We start from the raw sequence: 21,190 nt of genomic DNA on the forward strand, positions 1-21,190 counted from the left end.
CTACTGAATTTTTCTGCCAATGACATTTCAGAGTGAAGTTGTCTTCAGGAGTACACTTCCACAGAGAATCAAGAGTATAACAGTCCAATATATTTTACAGGTGATACCTGACAGTTTATGAGTAGCTGCAGATCACTTTTTTCTCCATTTTTTCCCCAAAGTCTTGGATGATGAACAGGAATCATGACTTTCACCACCACTATAGTGCTCATATAGTTTTAGCAGCTTTCAAAATGGAGTCAGGAGAATTCAGGCCAACAAGTTGGCCCAGAACGTATTTCATTTCTTTAGTGGTTCCCTTAGCCATCTGGTTACCTGGATGAGTTTGAACATAGGGATGTGCCAGAAGCTCAGGAGTGGATACCCTCTGTTTAGGGTCCCTTAGTAAACAACACTTTAACACATCTTGAAGAAGGTATAAATGGAAAATAGGGAAAGGTGTTTAGCAACGTCACTGGGAAGCCTGTGCAGAGTGCACCTAAATGCAAGTCACATCACACTAATTTGTTTGTGTTGGCCTTCTAGAGGAAGGAAAACCATTAGAAAACTTCCAGGTTTTTTTTTTTTTTTTTAAAAAAGAAAGAAACAAATGAATGTTATACAGCAGTGGGTTGCTAATAATGCCTTTAAACAAAAGTAAAATTTTGGAATATTATGAATTTATTGTTATCTTTGAATTTAGCATTTAATGTCAAAACTACAGTAATGATGTGAAATACCTTATTTATCACAGTACTAAAAGCTGATTTTTAACACCTTTTCCAAAGTGGAAATCTGAGATTAGTTCATTGGAGATGGTTGGAAGGTCAAAGTGATTTCAGGGACTGGTTTTGTTACTGAGTCCAACAGCACCTCTTAGCCAGTGTTATCCATAAGATTTCAGTCCAAGGAGTAGTAGAGAGTTGGGTTCAATATAGTATGAAATGGAAAACAGTATAACATGGTTTTGTGGGAGGCAGGGTTGGCCTTATGCTTCTATGTCTGACCTCAGGCTGTGTGGGTTCAAGTCCCAGCTCCACCACTTACTATCTGTGTGACTACAGTGTTATGTTTTTAAATATAAATTTATTTATTTTATTATTTTATTTCATTTACTTTGGGTTGAGTTGGGGCTTTGTTGCTGCTCGGGAGCTTTCTCTAGTTGTGTCGAGTGGGGGCTACTCTTCATTGCGGTGCACGGGCTTCTCATTGCCTTGGCTTCTCTTGTTGTGGAGCACGGGCTCTAGGCACGCAGGCTCAGTAGTTGTGGCACATGGGCTCAGTAGTCGTGGCTCACAGGCTTAGTTGCTCCGCAGCCTGTGGGATCTTCCTGGACCAGGGCACGAACCCGTGTTCCCTGCATTGGCAGGTGGATTCTTAACCACTGCGCCACCAGGGAAGTCCCTACAACATGTTATTTAACTTCTCAGCCGTTCATTTATCTCATTGATAGCATGAGAATTATAATATCTATCTTCTGGGGTTATTATGAGGATTACACACATGAAGAAGGTCTCAGAATAGTGTCTGGCACATCTTAGGCACAGTGAAGTGTTAGTTATTGTTAGTTTTTATAGCTATCCAAGGCATTCAGTGTATGTTCTTTATACAACAGAGAGAAGCATTACATTGCTGCTAAACCTTTTAACTCAATAGGTGCCAAAATAAAGTCGAAAATGATATGAAACCCAAGAATTGAAATTTGCATTTATTATTACTGGAGTCCAGATCATAGTGCCACCCTCAGATTTTTTTGTAGGTTGGGAATTTCTGACTGTGCTTCTAACAGCAGAGGATGGGGAATGGAAAATATCTGTGGGTTCTTGAATGATCCATGTATCACTATTTGGAACAAACAAAATGAGAGAATGACTTTTGCTAAGTGATTTCAGAGGAACAAGCAGGTCAAAGAGGCATAGATGAAAAAAGTCATCATCATTGCAAGATTTGAAGTATTTATGTGTGTATGGGATAGGAAGGTATGTGACATGACTTTTTGTTTTAAAAATGACACTCTTGAAGCAGTGTGATGAGTAGATTGGAAGACAGACTGGGAACAGGTAAACCGTTAGGTGGCCTATTGTGATAGGTAACCAATGGTGGAGCCACTAAGGAAGTGGCAGCAGGGATGGAGGGGAGGGAATGGAACGAAAAATATTTAGAAAGAATCAACAGAACCTAGATATGGAAGATACAGTTGGCCCTCTGTATGCACGGGTTCCACATCCAAGGATTCAACCAACTACAGAAGGAAAATATTTAAAAAAAAAAAAAAAATTCCAAAAGGTTCCAAAAAGCAAAACTTGAATATGCCTCATACTGGTAACTATTTACATAACATTTACATTGTAGGTATTATAAGAAATTTAGAGATGATTTAAAGTATACAGGAGGATATCCTATAGGTTATATGCAAACACTATGCCATTTTATTTAAGGAACTTGAGCATCTGTGTATTTTGGTATCTGCAAGGGTCCTGGGACCAATCCCCTGTGGATACTGAGGGACGATTGTACTTGCATTTGTTCTTTATTTCATGTAACAAATCACCCCTAAACTTAGCAGCTTAAACCTGGAAACATTTATGAATTCACACAATTTCTGAGGGTTGGGAACGAGGAGCAGCTTAACTGGGTGGTTGTGGCACAGAGTTTGTCAGAAGGTTGCAGTCAAGCTATCGGTTAGAGCTTTACTCATCTCAAGGTTCAATTGGAGCTGGAGAACCTGCTTCTAGATTCACTTACCTGTAGTTGTGGGCAGGCCTCTGTTCCTTGCTGGCTCTTGGCCAGAGGCTTCAGTTTCTCACAACATTATGGCAGCTTCCTTCGCCCAGAAAGGGAGATCTGAGAGAGAGATCCACGAGAGAGAGAGAGATGGCACACAAGTGAGCTCAAAATAGAAGCCACAGTCTTTTAAAGCAATCTCAGAAGTAGCCTACCATCCCCTTCTGTATGCTATTAGTCAAAAAGGACAACCCTAGGACAATGTAGGATGGGACTACACAGGGAATGAATTCCAGGAGGAGAGGATCATTGTTGGCCATGTTGAAGGTTGCCTACCACAATAATAAAAGAAACAGAATTGACACCCAGGAATCAAAGCCTGTGGGACATCATGTAGAGAGGCCCACCAAGCGTTTATGTATATTGATCTGGAGTTCAAAAGGTTTGGATAGGAGATAGAGGTTTAGAGGGTATCAACACATAGATAGTAGTTGAAACCATGGGAAGAATAAGATTGTCCAGGCAGAGCATATATAGAGTGCTAAGAACAGAAGGCATGATTGGCATTTGGTGTGCTTACAGAGGAAGTTGCATAGGAGTCTGAGATGGACTGATCGGAGACAAGAGAGCAGACCTGTGCTCGGAGGAACTCCAAAGTCCTCAAATGTGAGGGGTGGTGATGCTCAGAGAAGATTTGCTTCAGGAGTCTTATCCTTAGAGGAGAATGCAAAGCTCAGAGGAAAATGGGCAGCTGGCAAATGTCACCAGTCCCAAAGGGCCAGGGTCTCCCAGCCACCGCTGAAGTCCTCTTTGAAGCGTGGAAAGCCCTGGAACCTCAGCAGTTGGGTACTATGTAGGTTCCATTCCCAACCACCTTGTTGCTCGGGACACAGACTCTAGGGCAGCTCAGAAGCAGCACAACTCACCATCGACTTCCCAAGCTGCAGGGCAGGAGGCTGGAGCTGGAAGACCAGCATCCACCCCACCCCTGGCTCAAGGGAAGGGAAGACTAAACCCAGGGCAGCTGAAGGACCTGCCCAGACCAGGGCCAGTGGTTAGCTGGTAAATGGTTAACAACTGGCTCTGGCAGAGGATGTGGGGGAAAGGGCCCAGACTTGTAGCATTTGCCTATTCCTATGGTTAGATACTCCCACCATGGGATGAGGATCAAGACGGTAGAGTAAGAGGATGTGGAGCTTACCTTCCCCTATAAATACATCAAAAACACATCTACGTGTGGAAAAAGTCTCACAGAAAACTAACCGGAAACTGGCAGAAGAACTCCTGTGCAACTAAGGCTGCAAGAAAGATTCCCATGTAATCAGGTAGTGTTACCGAGTCCAAGCTCGCTCTGCTTGTCGCACGACACGGCAATAAATCGGGAGATGAGGTGCTGAGGCAGACCAAGAAGATGGCTGACTAGTGTCTCAAAAAACCATCTTATCAGGGTCTGGATGCCAGTTTCTTTTATAGAACAGAGAAGGGGAGGAGGTGAGGAAGTAAAGTATAAAGGCCACAAATTTTGCAAATATCCCCTGGAATGGCCAGCCTAGGGGAGGGGATGTGTTAATTTCTTCTTTCTAGCAGCCATTCACAGGTGGACAGGGTCGAGATGTTTCCCTGAACAAAGGCACTTTGTTTTAACATTCAGGCAGAGGGGCAGGGTTCCCTGAGGCAGGCCATTGTATAGATAGTATCCTTTTAGTGAACAATTAGCAACAAAAAGCAAACGTTAAAGTAAAGAAGCAGGGCTTCCCGGGTGGCTCAGCCTGCTGATGCAGGGGACACGGGTTCGTGCCCAGTCCGGGAGGATCCCACATGCTGCGGAGTGGCTAGGCCCATGAGCCATGGCCGCTGAGCCTGTGCATCCGGAACCTGTGCTCCGCAACGGGAGAGGCCACAAGAGTGAGAGGCCCGTGTACTGCAAAAAATAAAATAATAATAATAATAAATAAAGAAGCAGATCCAACATAGAGTCAGGGTTGGGTCTTCCCTGTTACAGTAGGATGGGAAGAAAGGCATCGGGTGGAGACCTGTGACTTTGGGAGGGGACTAAGGAAAAGGGATATCGCACAGGTGGACACTAGCCCTGAGGAGTGATCAGGTTGAGCCACACACTGGGCATTCGAGTCCTGGGGTCCTACGCAGAAGGATAAGCCCCTTTGGCTGCTTGGAGGACCACTGGGACAGATAAAAAGGCTGGAGGAGCCTAGACTCCACTTGTGAGGAGTGTGCAGGTGCTGGTTTGCCATCAGACACGGTGGAGAGAGGTCTGCCCTAGCGGCTGCCTCCTTGCTATGCTCCCCAGTCTGAGCTAAGAGAACACCCTGGCCCCACTTATTCCACACCACAGCTTGGCAATGGACCTAGGGCAGCCAGGACCTGGGAAAAGACTTGATCTAGGGATGCCTAGGTAACCCAGGGGCCTGAGGTGTGGTCCAGGAGGGGCAGCAGTGGCCATTGTTGGCACTCACTCAAACAGCACCACAGAAGCAGTCCAGACTTCTCATGGCAGCCCAGCCACTTAAACCACTATGACCCTCAGTCCCAGCCTGGTGAATGCGCTGGCCCCAACCACTCCATACCGTAACTTTGCATTAGATGTGGGATGGCCACAACTGGGGAAAAGACATGACTTTGGGCTGCTTCTGAGCAGAGCAGTAGATGCCTACAAAGGCAGCACATTGAACATCTGTAAGCACACGAGCCCCATTTACTTCACCACTCCCCTCCTTTGAGGCAAAGGCTTCAGTGCAGGGAGGAGTAAAAACATACACTTAAAGAGAACAAAGCCAGCCTGAGTCCGACCCTCAGGGCTCTCGCTCCAGCAACTGGGAGCAGAGCCCACCCCTGACAGTGTGGTGACAGCCACTGAACAGAGAGGAAGTCCCACCTCACACCGTGCACAGGCTCTAGCTCCTCCAGCACCAGTCACACTCCCTATCAAGGTGATAGTGGCCAGCACACCCTGAGAAAAGATGTGGCTGGTGTCCGCATGAAATCCAGTCCTCACACCAGAGACACTGGGCAAACAGCCTACATAGGGATGCTCCCACATAAAAACACCTATTCAAGACTACAACAGTTACCTGTTTTCACCTAAATTCATAAAGACAGAGAAAGTTAAGTAAAATGAAAAGACGGAGGAACTACTCTCTGTTAAGGCCAACTGGCCCGAGGCAGGGGAACACAATCAGATTCACAGGTTGCATCAGACCGAATTCTCCGGACCACCCAGTACCAGAAACTGCCCTGGAGACATTCCGGACCACCCAGTTCCAGAAACTGACCTGGGGACTTTGAACCCGGCCCAGCCTTCCCGCCTTTCGAGGGGCGGGACCAACGGTCCCCCAGGATACCCGAAAAGACCACCAAATAAGGAATACCCTGCGCCCTCCCAGATTCACCACAGCTCTTTCCCTTCTTCCCCTATAAAATCTTGCCCAACCCTCTCCCGGGTGCGACTTCTCTGGCCCCTTTCTCTCGGACCAGTGAACCTCGCCCGGGAGCGCTCCCTAATAAAGCTCACTTGAAGCTTTCCTCTGTTTCGCGGTGCCGTTTGTTAAGATCCGACCTTACACTCTCAATTGAAAGAGCAACAGAAAACCCCAGAAAAAATAATGAAACATATAATCAGTCTACCAGACAATGAATTCAAAAAGTTGGTAATAAAAATGCTGTGTTCATTATCTGCTACAAAACACTTGCAATTCACTTATGCTAGTTGGGTTTCACTTATCATAAAAAAAAAAAACCTGCTGCTTTAAGCACCCTGGAAGGGGACAAAGAAACAAAAGATTAACGTGTTTCCCCGAATGATTTTGTTCCTATTTGAAGAGAGCAAACACATGGAGAAAATAAAAGAATGAGTAATGCTCGAGAATGCTGTGTTATTCTGATCATGGGAGCAACAGAGTTTTAAAGGGATTAATCACAGTAAGCTAGAAGAGTTGGGAAAAAACGTAGTGAAAGAGGTGAAATATGAGGATGATAGGTGTGATGGGGCCTGATAATTGATTAGCCTGGATTCTGTGGAACAACCCCAGGTGAAATATTTTGTATTGTTGCCTCCGTGGGAAGCACTAGAGTTCAAAAACTTAAGTGACTACTACAATCGTTAAGAATCCAGTTTATTCCAAAGACTGAAGACAAGAGGCTATCCAATGTGAGCAAAAACAACCTTGCAGTTTTTGTCTATTCATTAAACTAGTTTTTACTGAGCACTGGATGTACCAAGCACTGCAGCGAGCTAGCCAGGCAGGGTTCCTGCCTTCACTGAGCTTATGTCTTTCAGGAGACGTTCACGTTAGAGTATCTGACTTACTCCACCCACCTACTGAACACCTATTGTGTGCCACATACACATGATAAGCTCCCTTCACATGCCATCCTATTCAATTGCCTCAACAACCCTATAAAGTTAGCACCTGAGATTTCCAGTTCTGTCTTCGAAGGGCACCTCATCTATCACAGGTCCCTATGACAGAAGCTGCAAAACATTTTGCTGCATTAAAATGCTACAGGTCCCCAACTCGCAAAAAACTTTCAAAAGTAGGTATTGCACTACAGGAAGAAGCAGGGCTGGGGCGCCCGGGGCCAGGCGCAGCGGATCTCCCAGCCGACGAGACTCTACCAGCAGCTTGGTAGCTGCAGCCCCGCCCCTCCCTCTAGGCGCCCTTTGTCCCAGGCTCGCTTTCTGCGCATGCTTAGCGCACTGACCCCGCCCTCCTTGGCGCCGCGACCGGAGCCATTTCGCCGCCGCCGCTGCTGCTTCTGACTCCGTGCGTGTGGGTTTGCGTTCGCTGTGTGTCCGTTGCTAAGGCCGAAGCCACGGACGGTCCTAAGAGGCCTGTGCTCTCGGGTACCAGGAAGCGGACGCCGGTAAGGGAAGGACGTCCTTGTCACTCGTTGGGCCCCGCGGCTCTGCCGCCTGGCTTTGTTGCCAGGCGCGGGCGGCGGGGGCGGGGAGGGGGAGGGGAGCCGCCCCGCCGGGTTCCCGGATTGCGCGTTGCGTGCTGCTGGCCGCGCCGCGCTTGCGCTGTTCGGGGCCGCGAGGTGGCGCCCGGTTCTCCGCGCAGCTGGTCACGGTCCCGGCTCCGGAGCAATCAGACCCCACTTCCTCCTCCGCGTTGCTCGCGGCGGTGGCGCTGTCGCCACAGAGTGAAAGGGGGTGAATCGTCTGAGGGTGAGCCCGTCGAGGCGCCACCCACGCCTAGGGCCCATGCCACAAATACTGGGTGCTGTCCTGCGGGTGCTGTGGACAGAGTAAACAGGTTAGGCGCAGTTCTTGCCCTTCCCTCCCAGAGGTTGCGGTCGTGGCGCGGGGGTGGCAGTAGGGAAACAAATGTCTGCAGGTTTCGGTAAAAAGATCATGAGGAATTAGTGTAAAGGGAGGGAGCTACTTTAGATAGGGTGGCGAGGGCAGGCTTTTCGGAAGAGGCAGACCTCTGAGCCGATATCTCGGCCATCGGGCGGAGAATGCGTCAGCTATGAAGACGCGGAGGAAAAGCAGAGCTGCAGAGGCAGAAGGGATTAGTTAGTGTTTACTGGCAGGGATTGGAAAGAAACTGAAAGAAGGCCATGTGATTGGGGTGTGGTGAGAATTTAAGAGAAGAATGGATTTAGGGGTAGCCAGAGTGGAAATGGGAATTATTTAGGACGTTCTTGCCGTACTCCAGGTGGGCAGTAGTGGTAGCAGGGAGAAGGGAGAGAAGCGAATGGATTGGAGACATGTTTTGGAGGCAGAAGTGCGCAGTAAATCAGTAGTAGATCAGGAGTACCTGGCTTGGAATTCTGGGTCCCCCAGTTAGGAGCTCTGTCTCCCGGGGCAGGTTATTCTTTGGCTCAGTTTACTCACCTGTAAAAAGGGAATAATAGTGATGTTTATCTATACAGTGTTGTAAGGGTTAAGTAAAATTCACATAGATGCTCCTTTAAGGATACCGACTGGCACATAATAAGGGCTCTACAAGGGATAGCTATGGAGGATCTTGAGGGACTGGGAAATTCCCACATGGTGATGTGAGTAACTTGGTGGATGGAGGTGCCATTTAGGGAGATGGGAACACTGGGATTGGCGGGAAGAGGAACAGGTTTGAGATCCCAAGTTAGCATTCAGATGGGTCCGTTAGTGCTGCAGTTGGATGAGCTTCATTTTGGAGCTTAAAGAGAAAAGACTGAACTTTCAATATATATTTGGGCATCATTAGCATATAGTTGATATTTAATGTTATGGAGTTAGAAGAGACTACCGAGGGAGGAAGGAATTTGATAGTGTAGTCCTTCATATTTCATGCTACTCATTCACGCTGAGGGCTTGTTTTTTAATTATTCATGGTTGGAATTTGTAGATAGACATCATCAGCGTTCCACAGCTTTTCATTAATAGAATGTCCCCAGGGTTAACCTATGACTACAGAATAAATTTTTTATACTAGGGTGAGGTTGGACGACACAAGGCTTAGGTGCTAACAAAATGCACTACACATTAACAGAAGACAGAGACAATGCTCTAGCAGTGGGGTTTCTTCTCACATCACAGCAAACTAAATTCATAGCATATTTTCTCTGGTTCTTAATTTACTCTCAGATACCTTGCTTGTAACTCAGACTCAGGCTCCATATCTTTTGCTATCTTATAATCTGGAGTAGAGGGAGAATGCCAACAAGTATGGTATGTTGCACTTCAAAAAGACATAATATTCTCAAATTTTAATGAATAACAAGGCCTAAAGGAGAGATTTGGCACAGGATATTTAAGTTAATTGATTACTGTTTCCAGTTGAAGTGCTGTATTTGGACTTACTAACATATTGCCTACAACTTTGAGGGCAGTCTGTTACGAGACATAATCCAAATGAGGATAAACTATTGGCTTTATATATAAAATGATTGATGACCATTTCTTAATATAGTAGTTTGGGTTTGAATTTAGACCTCCACAGTGGATAACTTAGAAAAGTTACTAAAACTTTCTATGCCCTAGATTCTTCCTCTGTAAAAAGATGATATAGTAGGATCTACTGTGTATAATGTTATCTACCATTGTTGTAAGGATTAAATTAGTTAAAACACATAAAGTGCCTTTTGTAAAAAGTAGGACGTTCCATAAAATGTCTTTCAAGAAAAGATAAAAACCACTTGTAGTTACCTGAAGATAACACTTGGGGGGATATGTCTTTTCCAGTCTTGATTTACCTATGCATACTTTTTGTGTAGTTCAGATCATAATTTAGTATCCTGCTTTTTCTTATAACATGTCGTAGTCTTTCCAGTTATGTCATTAAAATTTCTTCATAGGCAGTGTTAATAGCAGCATGATAGAATATCCTGTACTTAACCTAGATTTTCAGTAAATTCCAGGTTGGTAATTTCCAGTGTTTGTTCTTATAAATAATGCTGTTTTTAACTAACTTGTTTCTTAGGTCTGAAGAAGACACTTGAATCATGGGTGATGTTAAAAATTTTCTGTATGCCTGGTGTGGCAAAAGGAAGATGACCCCAACCTATGAAATTAGAGCAGTGGGGAACAAAAACAGGCAGAAATTCATGTGTGAGGTACTAAAAAAATACAGTTTACATTTATGTGACTTTTGAGGCTTATTTTATTATTAAAAGAACAATGTTTTCTGTTTGAAAATGTTAATGTGTTGTACGTTGGGGAATCTTCTTTACTGTGACTTGCTTGTTATGTCTACTTCATTATGAATCATTTTCAGGTGAGCATAACTGTTTTTGGGGTTTTTTGTGGCTGCACCACGCAGTTTGTGGGATCTTAGGTCCCCGAGCAGGGATTAAACCTGGGCCCCCTGGCAGTGATAGTGCAGAGTCCTAACCACTGGACCTCCAGAGAATTCCCTGAGCATTACTTTTAAAACAATCTGATAGGTAAATTATTCTAATTAGAACGTGAAGCTTCCACAGCTTCCACAGTACCAGTAGTGCAGATTAGAAAAGTTGGACCAACGGTTTGTAGTTTTACTAGTTCCAGTAGAAAGTATATCAATTCTTTTTTTAAAAAATTTTATTTTATTTTATTTTTTTATACAGCAGGTTCTTATTAGTTATCCATTTTATACACATCAGTGTATACACGTCAATCCCAATCTCCCAATTCATCCCACCGCCACCACGCCCTTCCCCACTTTCCCCCCTTGGTGTCCATACGTTTGTTCTCTACATCTGTGTCTCTGTTTCTGCCTGGCAAACCAGTTCATCTGTACCATTTTTCTAGGTTCTGCATATATGTGTTAATATGCGATATTTGTTTTTCTCTTTCTGACTTACTTCACTCTGTATCACAGTCTCTAGATCCATCCACGTCTCTACAAATGACCCAATTTCACTCCTTTTTATGGCTGAGTAATATTCCATTGTATATTTATACCACATCTTCTTTATCCATTCGTCTGTCAGTGGGCATTTAGGTTGCTTCCATGGAAAGTAGATCAATTGTTGATTGCTTCAAGTCAGAGTACTTTAAAATAAATACAAGTAGAGAGCTTGTTCTTGGGTCTTATAAAGTCAGATTTTAATGTGGAACATTCTGTTACATGAGACGAGATTGGGCGCATTCAGGGTGGTAATGGCCATAGACTGGAACATTCTGTTACGTGAGAAGAGAATATCTGAGCCACATAAGTTAACATTCTTGTTTTTGGATTAGTTTATTACTAGACAACACGAATTAAGCTTTTTTAAATAAGACAACTGGTGAATTCTCTTGTGTGTTATTTTCAGTGTGTTTATAGAGTATATTTCCAATAGCTAACTGTAGTCTCTTAATGGACTAGTGAATTATGATTTTTTTAAATACCAGAATTACGCAGGTCAGTCTCTCAAGGTATTTTTTTCTTGACTGTTAAAGGTTCGAGTGGAAGGATATAATTACACTGGCATGGGTAATTCCACCAATAAAAAGGATGCACAGAGCAATGCTGCCAGAGACTTTGTTAACTATTTGGTTCGAATAAATGAAGTAAAGAGTGAAGAAGTCCCAGCTATTGGGGTAAGTATGACCAAGCACTCAGACATATGTTATAAGGTTATGCTAATCCAGTATGTATGGAGGCCCAGGGTGATAATTTTTCAATGTTGTTTCCAAATAGTATTTTAATGTGTTCCAGAGTGAACCTTGGCATTTTGTTTTCTCGGAGAACTAGGATGATTTCCTGAAGATTTGGATTTTATTCTCATTATGTACCTGACTTGTGGGCTTGGGAGATCCCTTTAATCTGTATGTCTTAAGGTTTTATATATTTCATTCATTCAAAACTGATTTTTCAGAGCCTGTTGTATTCTGTGTACTTACAAAGATAACATTTTAAACAGAATATAAAAATCAGTAACTTTTTAAAAATATTTATTAATTGGCTGTGCGGGTCTTAGTTGCAGCACGTGGGATCTTTAGTTGCAACATGCAGGATCCTTAGTTGGGCATGCGGGATCTAGTTCCCTGACCAGGGATCGAACCCGGGCCCCCTGCATTGGGATCTTGGAGTCTTAACCACTGGACCACCAGGGAAGTCCCAAAATCAGTAACACTTTAAGATACATTTCCTCCCATTGACATTCCCTTAGATGGTAGAGACAAAATAGTATTTGGTGCAGTGGAATATCATTCTTGTGTTTTTGATACCATGATCATTTTAATTATATTGGGAGTGTGCAGCAAAAACCCCTTTCCAGTACTTTTTAAGAAATAAAGTTTGTCATTTAATTAAAAAATGAAAACTTGCATTTTCACAAAAATTCAGGTGGTGTTGATATTATAAAAAGATTCACATTATGATTTAAGTAGATGCCTTAGGTAGTACCCAGTTTTTATAAAACCTTTAGGAATAATCTATCAATTTTAACACTTTTCACTGAGTTTTTGTATTCTGACTTGCTTATAAAGGTAAAAATACATGGTTTTTTTCCTTCCATTGCTTTTACCCAGAAATTGAGTCTTACTTTCTAGTCTACTGTACCACTAGATAATTACAGGATTTTTAATTAGATTGGTTGAGCCGTCTATAAAATGAAGGGGTTGGACAAGATGACCTTGAAGACTCTTTCTGGCTATGAGAAGAATGTTGCAAATATCTTTCAAATGTTTGAAGCTATTGGCCTTTGCTCCATCTGTTATGACCTATTCTGTTTCTTGTAGCTTCTTCCTCCCTCTTGTAGTGTAGGTCTGCCTGTGGCAAATTCTCTTTAATTCTTTTATGGAAAACTATTTTTATTTTACCTTCTTTCTTGAATATTTTCACTGGATATACAATTCTGAGGTGCCAGTTCTCTTTTCTTTCAGCACTTTAAAGATAACGTTCTGTTGTCTGATGAGAAGTCAGCAGTAATCAAATCATTTCCCCCTATATGTAATGTTTTCTTTGGTTGCTTTCATTTTTTTATCTTTGGTTTCTAGCAGTTTCACTGTGATATAACTATGCATGGTTTTCTTTGTACTTATCCTGCTTGGGGTTTGCTGATATTCTTGAATCTGTAAATTTATGTCTTTCACCCAATTTGGGAAGCTTTGGGCTATTATTAAAAAAAATTCTTTTTCTGCCTCATTTTTTGGTCTTCTTTTTCTGGGACTCTTATGTTACGTGTATGTTAAACTTGCCGATATTATCTCAAAGGTCCTGGAGGCTCTCTTCTTTTTATCCTCTCTCTACTCTTCAGATTAGATGATTTCATATATATATGTATGTTCAGTATATGTTGAATATAATCAGTGTATTCAGGTTCACTGATTGCTTTCTCAGTTCCATTTTGCTGTTAAGTCCATCAGTGATTTTTTTTTCAAATGTTTTTTCATTTCTAGAATTATCACTTTTTTTTAACAAATTTCATTTTTCTGATAGTATTTCTTACCTTTTCATTTATTATAAGCATATGTTCATAATATGACTGAATTTCCTTTATGTCACTGACCATAGTTACAATAGCTGCTTTAAAATCCTTGACTGCTAATTCTAACATCGGGCCATCTCAGCTTGGGCTCTGTTGATTGTGCTTTCTCTTGAGATTTCTCCTCTTTGTATGTCAAGTAATTTTGGATTATATCCTGGGCATTGTGAATACTATGCTGTGGAGACTCTAAATAATGTTATTCCTCCAAAGAGTATTTATTTTGTTATTGTGTTGTTAAGCAATTAATTTAGTTGGACCCAAACTGCAAACACTATCTTTTGAGTGATAGCTCAAATCTCACTTCAGTTTTCTGATCCTATGCTAGGAGGCTTGGAGTCTTTCCTGTATATATGTAGTTCAGGGGTTAGCCAGAGATTTGGGGAGAGTTTATACACAAAATTTGAGATTGCTCCTTTCCTTTCCAGGATTCCTTTCGCACTTTTTAGCAGCTTTGGTTTCCCCAAATTCTTACCCTCTGATATGTCAGGCCAGGAAGACTGGGTTTTCTGTTGAGTTTTAGCTGCCTCACATGGTCTTCCCTAGAGCTAAAAGGCATAATAAACAGGAATTACACCCTTGCTATTTCTTGCTTTCTCATTTCAAGTTCCTTCCAGAATCTGCCAGCTTTTGTTTACTTTTTAGTGCCTGTGTATAGTCGAGGGGGTTTTAGGGGTGTTTTAGTTCTTGTTTTTATTTTCCTAGAGCTCACGTTATCTGCAGGAGTCAGTCTAGTAGAAGCTTACTTGGGCATACCATAAACAATATCCTACTTTCAGTTTTTTCTTGTTAGCATTTTAGCACATTCAGATTTTTCCCATTAAATGCTCTGAATATGCATTTTCTGCTTTCTCCCTCACTTCTTCCAGCTACACTGGCCTTCTTGCAGTTCCTCAAATATGCTGGCATCTTTTCCACCTCAAGACTTTCGTACTTAACTATTCCTTCTGCCTGTAGTGCTCTTCCTCAGCCATCCTGTTTAAAATTGCAAATCTGCCGTTACACTGGTACTTCTTATTTCCTTTCACTGTTACATTTTTCTTCATAGCACTTACTAACTTATAGCCTGCTGCTTCTCAACTGGAAGTCATCTTGTCCCACAGGGATGTTTGGCAATTTGTGGAGACATTTTTGTTGTTACAACTGGAAGGGAGTGGTGGTGACACTGACATCTAGTAGGTGGAGGCCAGGGGTGCTGCCAAATATCCTACAATGCACAGGACAGCATCCTACAACAAAGAATTATCCAGCCCAAAATGTCTGTTATACTAAGATTGAAAAACCTGCTTCTAACCTAGTTTTTCCCCCTAGATCGTCATATTAGAATTAAATTCATGAGAGCAGAGGATTTTTTTGTCTGTTTTTAGTTCATTGCTGTGTCTCTAGCATCTAGAATAGTTCTGGCCCATATAGCAGGCATTTAATATTTTTTGGTTAGATGAATGAATGAATGGTGAATGGATGAATTTGGAAAAATATTATATCACAAGCCAGTCTTTACTTTTAGATACCATCTTTATTTCACCTCCCCATCCCTGCCAAACCCTGTTTGTGTCACTTCACTTGCGTTTTCACTCAACAGAATGCACTTGCCAAAAATGACCTGTTTCTAAATGCAAAGGATACTTAAATTTTTTTTATTTTAATTTTTTTTATTTTTTGCGGTATGCGGGCCTCTCACTGTTGTGGCCTCTCCCGTTGCGGAGCACAGGCTCCGGACGCGCAGGCTCAGCGGCCATGGCTCACGGGCTTAGCCACTCCACGGCATGTGGGATCTTCCTGGACCGGGGCAAGAACCCGTGTCCCCTGCATCATCAGGCAGGCTCTCAACCACTGCACCACCAGGGAAGCCCTACTTAAATTTTTTATTGTGGAAAGTGTCAAATGTGTATCAAAGCAAGTATAGGAATGATATGAACCCCTATGTTCCCATAATCCAGTTGCAACCTTTTTCAGCATGGCCAATCATGATTCATCTCTATAATTTCTATCTATATTTTTCCTTCTGGATTATTTTGTAGCAAATCCCAAACATCCTGTGATTCATCTGTTACTGTTTCAGTTTGTATCCCTAAAAGATAATCCTTTAAAAAACATAGCAATTCCATTATCAAACCTAAAAAAAAAAAAACATTGAAGAATAGTTTCTTAATATTCCCAAATACCCTCAGTATTCAGATTTTCCTTGTTTCATAAATCCATTTTTAATAGGTTATTTAAATCATGCTCCAAATGATGTCCATATACTACAATTGATATCTAGTCTTTTAATCATTAGATTCTCTCTCCCTCTTCCTTTGTCTCTAATTTTTCTTTGGAATTTGTTGTTGAAGAAAGCATGTTATTTATTCTTTAGTTTCCCACAGTTTAGATTTTGCAGCTATATCCCTCTGGTATCATAAAACATGTTTCTCTGTTCCTCTATTTCCCATATTTAGTGGTTAGATTAGAGACTTGATCAGATTCAGATTTGTTTGGGGTAGAGGGGCAGGAGCAAGAAATTTCCAAAGGTGATGGTCTGTACTTCATCAGGAGGAGGTGCATGATGTGACATTAGCAGCCATTGATATCACCATGTAGATTTATTTCATTAGCACATTCCTTTGATTTCTGGCTGGAATACTTTTATAACAAGAAACCGCCTTAAAAAGCAAAAACAGAACCTCTCCTTATCAATAATTTAGTCACTCTGAGATATAATTTATACAGAAAAAGCAAGATAAATGTTTTGATTCTTTCCCTTTAACAATTAAAAGAGGGCTTCCCTGGTGGCGCAGTGGTTTAGAGTCTGCCTGCCGATGCAGGGGACACGGGTTCGTGCCCCAGTCCAGGAAGATCCCACATGCCGCGGAGCGGCTGGGCCTGCGCATCCGGAGCCTGTGCTCCGCAACGGGAGAGGCCACAACAGTGAGAGGCCGGTGTACCGCAAAAAAAAAAAAAAAAAATTAAAAGAAATAAGTTTGTCCCTAGCATCTTCCAAAGGTTACCAGCTAGGTTTTTTCCCACAATTATTATGAACTCATTGATTCAAATATATAACATTTTAATCCATTATTTTTATTGTTGATGTTTATTTTAAGTTGTCCCATTTTGGACCAGTAGGACCCTCTTCACATTGATTTCTAAGTTCATTTAACCTTAGTCTTTGATCACTTTCATGCTTTGTGGCATACCATATGTTTGGCTCAACTTGAATTTTCCTATCTCAGATCTGGAATCAGCCATTTCTTAAGATCCCTGGTTCTTTTCACTGGGGGTTGATTTTTAGAGGCCACAAACTGAGTGCCAAGAAGTTACTACTAAATTGGTCATTGTTTTAGCTTTTTCAGTGTACACAGCTTGGGAAAAATTTTTCCAAGACAAGATATATTTTGAGTTCAACCTGATGCTTCCAGTTTAAATTCAGAATTGCAGGGCTTTTGCTTAACTTCAGTGTAGATCTGTATGTCCATTTTCCCCCAATCCAAAAACCATGGTTCCTTGCAGTGCCCCAACATAATTACTCTGTTGCTTTATTCAATATACATGTACAACAGTCTCCACTGTAAATTCCACTGCTACCACCAATAATACGATTACTGAAAAGTTTAACATTTTTTGCAATTTTTTTCATATTTAGGGTGTATCCTACTATAGACATACAAATTACTGCACTTTAAAGTTTGAAATAATTCCTGTTCGTGATCATACTCTCAGCTCTATACTCAGGTTCATCTGTTTCATTTTGCTTTTGATTTTTAGGGATCACCTTTTTAAAATTGGAGAACTGAATTAAATAGTTACATAGTTTTGATGTTAAATTAACAAAAGAAGTATATTTAGAAAAGTCTGGCTTCTGTTCCTGCCTCCTCCATCCTTTTTCCTGTCTTTCAGTTTTTTGTTTTTGTTATATAGTTTTGGGTCAACCTTTTTCTAACTATAAGCAAAAAAAGAAAAAAATGTATATGTATTACTATCCCTTATCCCAACTCTTTCTTAAATTAACGCTATCTTATTCTGTACACTTTTCTTTTTCTTTTCCTACCTGTTTTTTACTTCCATAGTACCATAGTTTATTCAACTAGCCTCTATTGATAGAGTTTTGTACTATCTTTTTACTGTTACTTACAATGCTGACATGAATAGCCTATATATTATGTATATGTATACATATGAATTTTTGTATTTTTGCTAGTCTGTCTGTGGGACAGATTCCTTGAAATGGGATTGCTGGGTCAAAAGATATATGCCCATGTGATTTTGCAAGCTATTACAGTTTTCTCTCTCCATAGGATAGGAATTGTATTATTTTGCAATTTTCACCATTTCAGTCATTTCCAGTGGTTCTCAATAGGGGCAGCTGACCCCCACCGGGGTGGGGTGTCAGTGGCAATATATAGATAACGTTTTTGACCAAAGGGGCAGGGGTGGGCTGCTACTGGCATCTAGTGGGTAGAGGCCAGGGACAGTCCCCCACAACAAAGAATTAACTGTCCAAAATGTCAGTAGTGTCGGGGTAGAGAAACCTCAGTCTACCACCTCACCACTGCTCTATTTTTGTCAGTCTGTGGTAGATATCTCAGTATACCTTTAATTTGCCTTCCTTTTATTTTGAGTGAAGTTGAAGATCTTTTGGCATTTAAGGACCATTTGCATTTCTTTTTCAATGAACTTGTTCATATATTTTACTCATTTTTCTGTTATTTTTTAAGTTATTTGCATATTAGCAATAGTAATCCTTTATCTGTGATATGTTACAAATATTTTTTTTTCCAGTTTGTCCTTTATATCTTTGTTTTTGCATGTGGTATTTTCTGCCATACCAAAAAAAGATGTTCTTAATGTAAACTGAATACTCCCCCACCCCTCCCTTTTTTTTACCGGTATTCAGCTTTGTTTTTCACATCCTCCATCTCAACACACTCTTCCTTTGTCTTCTCTATTACCCCGTCTTCGTGATTTTCTTCCTGTCTCTGACTGCTCCTTAATTTTGTGTTCTATCATTCCCTCACTTAGTAGGGTATGGTCCTATACCCTTAAGTATTCCATACCATAGTTATCCCATCCTTTGTTCATACTACTCTGTAAGCTTTGCATTCTATCAGGTATTGGTACTTGAATCTTTTTTGTAATGAATGCATCAATCCTTAACTTTTACTTAGACTAAACCATAATTAATCTTTTGATATCACTTGACATGGAGCTTATATTTCTTCATCTTGAACAAAACCGTTCACCTCAATAGATCAACTTTAAACAAACAGGCATTCCCCAAAAAAGTGACCGCAGTGAGAATTTATGAAACTTCCCTGTACAACTTGTCTCTTTTCCTAAACTTGAATTTTTAAATTATGTACAGTGAACAGTTTTTCTGGCCTTGCTTCCTTCTATTAGATGAAAATCTTTTTGTTTTTTGATGGGGATTTTGTTTGATTTATTCATAGGAACAGTATGCCCTCTGAAATAATGAACCTATTTTGTCACCTGTGTTGGGTGGGGGGTTGGTCACATCAATCTGTAGGTGAGTCTACGTCGAATACTGTGTTGAATTCTTAATGTAATATTGCAAGATTATCAGAATGCTTGACCCATTGTACATTTCACCTATATCAACAGATTTAGTAGTTTTGGTATTCTTTTTAAAAATTATTTAATTTAAGAGAGAAAAAGTGATAGTGTTTTAATTTGTTTCTTTCGTTATTAATAAGTAGACCATTTGTTCTAAATGTTAATTATTTCTAACTTCCTTCTTTGAATTGTCTGTTTGCTTATCTATTGGTAGTTCATGTTTTACTATTAGTTCTCGAATTTAAAAAAATAACATTTTTTACAGTGTTTAATACATGTTCATTGCAGAAATTTTAGAAAACATAAAGATTATTAAAAAGACAACATAAATAAACCATAGTATTGCCAGTGTCGCTAAAATCTGTATTTTTATTTAGATATTTAAATGTGTATTTTAACACGATAGGATACAAATTGCGTATACTATTTTATAACCTTGTTTTTTCGCTTATCTTAATATAATAAACATTTTCTCATGTCATTAAACCTTCCTTAGGGCAGAGCCAAGTTTATGCACGATGACACGCCTTTTAATACCCCTTTCTGCATCTTTTTTTTTTCCCTTTCTGCATCTTAATCTTAATAGATCAGTAAATGTAAAAAAGGAAATCCTTCCTGTCTTAGTGCTGCTATAACAGAGTACCATAGACTGAGTGGCTTACTTATCACACTTACGTAAGCTGCGAAGTGTTAGGATAAAGGTTCTGTCTGATTCAGTGTCTGGTGAAAGAGCTCTCTGCTTTGCTTTTTTTTTTTTTTTTTTTTTTTTCCAGTAAGGGCACTGTACCCTTTCAGGTGGGCTCCACTCTCATGGCCTTATCACCTCCCATAGGCCCTGACTTCTGGTACTATCACATTGGAACTTAGGATTTCAATATATGCATTTTGGGGAGACTCAGGCATTTAATCCATAATACTCCCCATCACTGGAAAGTAGGAGGTTGTCCCACTAACAAAACCTCAATCTTGAAGAATCTTTTTCTTAAGTTGATGTAGATAGAGAGTGAGGTAGAATGGAATTGTGGCCCTGGAGTGGCAAGGTGGTGGAAAGAGGAAAGACAAGTAAACATTGTGGCACCAGTGCTGCTCACTGGTTTTTTGCTGGGACCTGGCTATTAATGGTGTCCCAGGAGTAGGCTGTACTTTGCCTCAAGCCCTATGCTATCTGTATAAAGAAATCTTTCAGTCAAAAAGATTGAAAATAAAGACATAAATAAAGCTGTACCAGGCAGATGAAGTACAAAATAAAGTAGGAGTAGCAATATTAATATCAGAGCAAACTTTAAGGAAGGAAGCAGCAAGGACAACGAAGACAAAGAAACATCAATTCACAGTGTATCAGTCTGTCTAGCATTAGAAATACTAATGTTTGTATTGGCAAAACCAAGATGGTAATGGGAGACAGTGGCAAAGGGACCAAAAAATTCCAAACACTTGGAAATTTGAATTCTTAGTTCTAAGTGAAAATTTAAAATTACAATTACAGACTGTTTAGATAACATTTTCTATCAAAACTGTGGAGTGCCAGAGGAATATTCTATTCAAAGGAACATCATCGAATGCTTTTATTTTTATACAAGGAATAGTTTTTTAAATGAATGGGCTAATAAGTTTCAATTCAGGAAGATAACACCAGATAAAACAGGAAGAAATTAATAAAGGCAAAATCAGAAATTGCTGAATTAGAAAGGAAAAAAGTATCAATAAAAGTGATAAGTAAAAATTTTTGATGTTCTTTGTAAAAGATAAATAGTCCATCCCAAGTCTAATTAAGAAAAAAGTAACTAGATTCACAGTCCTTTATCAAAAACTCGCGTGGTTAGATGGGTTTGAGAATGCAGCATGTTTCGTATTTGAGAAAAGTAATTTGTTGCACATACCATATCTTATGACACCTCTAGCAGATCTGAGTCAGAACTCTGTAATCCGACTTTTTTACTATATCACACTGATGAGTCTAGAAGAAATATCTACTCAGTGATCAACTTAATAGAGGTTTTAAAAAACACATGTGACAGGATTAAGTGCTTATTACCAATAAGGT

General features: G+C 40.7%; 1 protein-coding gene across 3 annotated transcripts in view; it reads left to right on the forward strand.

Moving 5' to 3' along the window:
• DHX9 (DExH-box helicase 9) overlaps positions 1-21,190 on the forward strand; it is a 70,566-nt gene that overhangs the window by 8,990 nt on the left and 40,386 nt on the right. Inside the window, exons 1-3 of one of the 3 annotated variants that reach the window (XM_082663400.1) lie at positions 7,448-7,584; positions 10,128-10,260; positions 11,570-11,710. In XM_082663400.1, coding sequence (XP_082519526.1) covers positions 10,150-10,260; positions 11,570-11,710 — 252 coding nt within the window. In that variant the 5' untranslated portion in view covers positions 7,448-7,584; positions 10,128-10,149. Of the gene's footprint in view, positions 1-7,447; positions 7,585-7,902; positions 7,977-10,127; positions 10,261-11,569; positions 11,711-21,190 lie in introns of those variants that run through there. The other 2 variants (XM_082663402.1, XM_082663401.1) reach the window with 2 other exon arrangements.

The sequence above is a fragment of the Grampus griseus genome (genome assembly GCF_964374135.1).
Source record: "Grampus griseus genome assembly, chromosome: 1".
In the NCBI taxonomy this organism is placed as follows: domain Eukaryota; kingdom Metazoa; phylum Chordata; class Mammalia; order Artiodactyla; family Delphinidae; genus Grampus; species Grampus griseus.